The following is a 4,159-nucleotide window of genomic DNA, read 5'->3' on the forward strand; positions in this document are numbered from 1 at the left end:
CCCCCCCCCCCCCCCCCCGGCGTGAGGGTGCGCACCGCGTGTTGCCGGCCTCCACGGACGCCTCGACCAGCTGCCGCGCCGCCAGTGTGAGTAATGGCTCGTCCCTCTTGCCCAGCAGCACAGTCGTGCTGTAGGTGGTGCGGCCCTCGGCAGACGCGTCCGGCCTGCCGCCCAGGTTGAGCCATGTTGTGATGCGGAGCAGAGCTGGGCAGCTATGGTTTGAGGGGCGACAACTTGTGCATGCGCGCGCCTGCGGAGCGCCGGCCGCAGCCATGTCTCGTCTGACCCACAAGCGCAGCGGCTGCTGTTGCGTGAGGGCATACCTGGCGCTGAGGATGGTTCCGAAGGCGCCTATCTGGGAGGCCACCAGCATTACGCAGTCCTCGTACTTTGACACCACCACATCAGTCGGGGCGCCATCCACGTCGAAGCGAGCCACGTTGACGGACACGGGGAAGCCCGGCGGCTGCACGCTCGCCATGCCGTGCAGCCGCACCCGCCGTGGCTCAAGATCGGGCTCGTTTGGCTAGCACGGCCGTTCTGAGAAGGGCCGCCGGCGAGTGCGGTGTGCGCGCAAGCGTATGTGCACTTCGCAGCGGCCGCCCGATACTGTTCGACGTTTAGTGCAGGGATTCTATCACATTTGAGACGTGAATCGTTCGGCCGCGGCGCAATTTGTCCTCAGCAGCAATGTGTCCCGTGATCAGTGAACATGTTTCTGCGACGAGATCTGATAAGCATTTGCTATCGTTGGCCTACTCGTGGTTCCAAAATGTACGTCAAGAAGAGAGGAATAAGCAACCAAAGCTACACATATCCAAGGTCAGCTGGATGCGCATGCCTCCGAGCCTGCACCTGCCCCCGAGCAGCTCATGCTGCCAGGGCCCTGCTCGCCTCCCACACCAAGAACAGCCGCCCAAACCCCACTCTCTGCTTCCCTCCTACTATCCCGGATTGCAACTTGGACAGGACTTGATACGGGCGTGGACAAATTGTTGATGTTGTTACCGTTTTTGCAGGCAATTTGCGCGATCAAAGAATCAACAGGTCCAGCAGCGCGGCAGTTGCGCGTATGTTTTCGAGTCACGCAAGTGCCAAGGTGCTTGCCGTGCCGCAGTGCCTCGTCGAAGTACCCTTACCTCCCTTCACAGTGCAGCGACCGCAAAACGCAGATATGAAACGCGCCATGCTGACGCATGCGTGCGGCCACTTGGCCGACAATACACCGCATGTCGATGGGCCGCCACCCCCAAGCGCCCATTGGGGCGCAAAGGGCCAGCGGCCCTGCGAACAAGGGCTGCTCGCTTTGACACAGCCTGCAAAAGGTGGGGCACCCACCCCCCATGACAGCCGTGTCGCGATATAGTCCCAAGCGGCGCCCAGGACACGAGCTCACAAAGGAAACGAGCTAGTGCTAGGCAAAACACCAAGGGCGACACCCACAGCGCGAAGCAAGCCCTGCGCCCAGGCGCCCGTGCTGACGCGTTCAACCATGCCCAACCACCACCAGGCGGGACAACCCAAGCGGGACACCATGTGGCCGGAGCACGGCGTTCCCCCCCTACGCAATGCCTTTGATAGGTGGGCGGCCGAATTGCGCATTCTGTTGCGATCGAGCGCAACGCCTGGCGGGGCGTCCGCACGAGCGTCCACCAGAGTGCGCCGGCCACAAGGCTGGCAGCTTCCTACCTGACAGCAACCTTACTGTCGCTGCCGGCGTCCCCCTGGCCGGAGGGCGCCTGGTGCTGCTGCGCCCACTTCTCGAAGCTCCTGGGGCCAGGGCAAGCGCAGGGTTGGAGGCAGGGGTGAGGTCCTTCGCCGGGGTGATGCAAGGCATGCAGGCTTGCTGCACATGGCTCCAGGCTGGCCCGAGAATGCGCTCCTGTCAACAGCCCGCCGGGAACCCCGGGCACGGGGCAGGCCACCCAGGTTGTGCCGCGGCACGCAGCAGCCCTTTCCTGCCCAGGCGGGTGCAGCCAGATGCAGGGGCCCGCGTGGCCGCCCCACCTGGGTGTGGCCGACAGGTACACGGGCGGGGCGGCGGGGGCGGCGTCCGCCACAATGGTCGTGATCTCGGCCTCCGCGCACACCTCGCGCGCCGCAGCCTCGGCCTCCTCGTCGCCACCGACTGCAACGTAGCGGGGTTGAAGTGCTTTGAACACAGATTCCATTACAAAATGTGCCCCCAGAACTCCAATGCTCTTGTATCAGTCCCCTCGCCCCAACTCGCAATCAACTTTCACCCCTATCCATCCAAGAGGTTGTGTCGGCTGGTGTAAGGAGCAGAGCTCGCGCCATCCTGACACATACACACACCTACATGCACACACATGCACACACACACACACACACGCACACGCGCATGCGTGCGCCTAGCCCCACATACACATACACTCTCTCACACACACGCGAATGCGCGCGCATGCACAACCGCGCGCGCGCGTGCGCCCCCCCGCTCCAGCCGCCCTCACCCAGGATGATGGCCGCCGTCGAGTCGGGGTCGTACAGCAGGCTCATGTCGCCGTCAAAGGCGTCACCAAAGCCGCGCGTCGTTACCTCCACGCGCACGTTGCCCAGCTCCTTCCACGCCTCAAAGCGCTCGCGGAAGCAGACAGCCGCCTCATTGGGGACCTGGGGGGCGGTGCAGGGTGCCAGGGGGCGAGCGCGTGCGGCGCGGTTGGGAGGGTGCAGAGCAGTCAAAGACTCCTGAATGGGGGGTGGGTGTGCATGCCCCTTCCACGCGCCCCTTCCAAGCAGCAGGCACTTCACAAGGGCAATCCTGCAGCCCCTTCCAAGCGTCTCAGCTGCTCCAACCAGCCCCACCGTCCAGATGACGCCGTCAGGCCCCATCACCTTCACAAAGCCTGCGCAAACCCATCAGCCGGGCCTGCCGCTGCCCTGTCAGCCGACCTTTCCCAGCCGGCCCCAAACCCGCCCCCATCGCGATGACTCACGCTGTAGTAAACCACGATGTCCTGCCGCAGCCCCGGGGCGAGGTTGGCCGTGTCGGGCGGCGATTCAATGAGGGCGCGCGCTGACGCGATGCCGGCCGGGCCCGACACGAACATCACCACCGTGGGGAACCTGGCGGCGCGGTGAGGGCGTCGGCGTGGTTGGGTGAGGCCTGAGGCACAGCGCTCGTGCCCCTCTTTGCTCCAGCCCGTGCCACAGTTGCAGCGGCTGCTGATCGGCGTTGCTTGCTGCCCTCCAACCGAGCCGTTGGGCACACACACGCATACACACGCACACACACACACACACACACGCACACACACACACACATACACACATACACACACACACACAAATGCACACGCATACACACACACACACAAATGCGCACACACACACACGCACGCGCGCGCGCGCGCGCTGACGCACGCATGCTGCGCGTCGGCGCAAGTGCACCGCCACAGAGGTAAAGCCCCAAAGCAACGGCGCCCGTGGCCCCCCCACACACACACACACCTGAAGGGCGCCATCACGCCGCTGCTGCGCAGGTCCACGCCCGTGCTGTCAAAGGGCCCCACTTCGATGGCGTCGTCCAGCTGCACGTTGAAGAGGTCGGGCTCCCCCTTCTGGCTCACAACGATCTCGACCTCCGCCTGGGGGGCAGGCGATGACATGCAAGAAGAGGGGCCGAGAGGAGGGGCGGTGAGACGTCAAGTCGCAGGTCCGGGCTGCGAAGCGCAGCCTCCGATCAGGCAGCGCGTCTGCTGCGGCGCAGCGCCGGGTTGATGGCGGCGCAGATTGTGCGGCGAGGCGGTGCGCTGATGGGTGATGTCCACCCAGCGTTTGCGCCCAGCATCCCAGGCCGAAACGCACCACCCGGCCGCACCTGTACGCTGATGGGCTCGCGCACAGACTTGGTCTCCCCCGCGAAAATGTCGCCGCGCGTCATGTACAGCGCCTGGGGGGTGGAGGGGGGCGCGAGGGGCAGTGAGCTGCGACGACGCTGAGCGCACGCGCGCTGCGGCGCGCCTGCATGAGCGTTGCAGAGGCAGGGATGGCATCGAAAGCAGGTAGCGCATCGCGCTGCGATGACACCGCGGCCCGCCTGCTCGCGCCCCACGCAGCGATGACGATCGGCCCTCGCCAGCACCACCCCAGGCAGCCACGCGCCCATGCAGCGGCCCGCTGCTCCCCCCCCCCCCCCCCC

General features: G+C 65.4%; 2 protein-coding genes across 2 annotated transcripts in view; both read right to left on the reverse strand.

The window, feature by feature from the left end:
* MNEG_0436 (hypothetical protein) overlaps positions 1–481 on the reverse strand; it is a gene marked incomplete at both ends in the record, with an annotated part of 1,141 nt that extends 660 nt beyond the window's left edge. The window contains 2 exons of the mRNA XM_014051088.1: positions 36–212; positions 324–481. Of these exons, the coding sequence (XP_013906542.1) occupies positions 36–212; positions 324–481 (335 nt within the window). The remainder of the gene's footprint in view (positions 1–35; positions 213–323) is intronic.
* Positions 482–1,685: 1,204 nt separating this feature from the next.
* On the reverse strand, positions 1,686–3,901 carry MNEG_0437 (hypothetical protein; the record flags this gene model as incomplete). The annotated part of the gene is made up of 6 exons (XM_014051089.1): positions 1,686–1,770; positions 2,008–2,128; positions 2,472–2,631; positions 2,955–3,084; positions 3,469–3,605; positions 3,839–3,901. 6 exons carry the CDS (start codon positions 3,899–3,901, stop codon positions 1,686–1,688), a joined length of 696 nt encoding a protein of 231 aa, XP_013906543.1.
* Positions 3,902–4,159: the final 258 nt, after the last annotated feature.

Source organism: Monoraphidium neglectum (genome assembly GCF_000611645.1).
Source record: "Monoraphidium neglectum strain SAG 48.87 unplaced genomic scaffold scaffold00034, whole genome shotgun sequence".
In the NCBI taxonomy this organism is placed as follows: Eukaryota; Viridiplantae; Chlorophyta; class Chlorophyceae; order Sphaeropleales; family Selenastraceae; genus Monoraphidium; species Monoraphidium neglectum.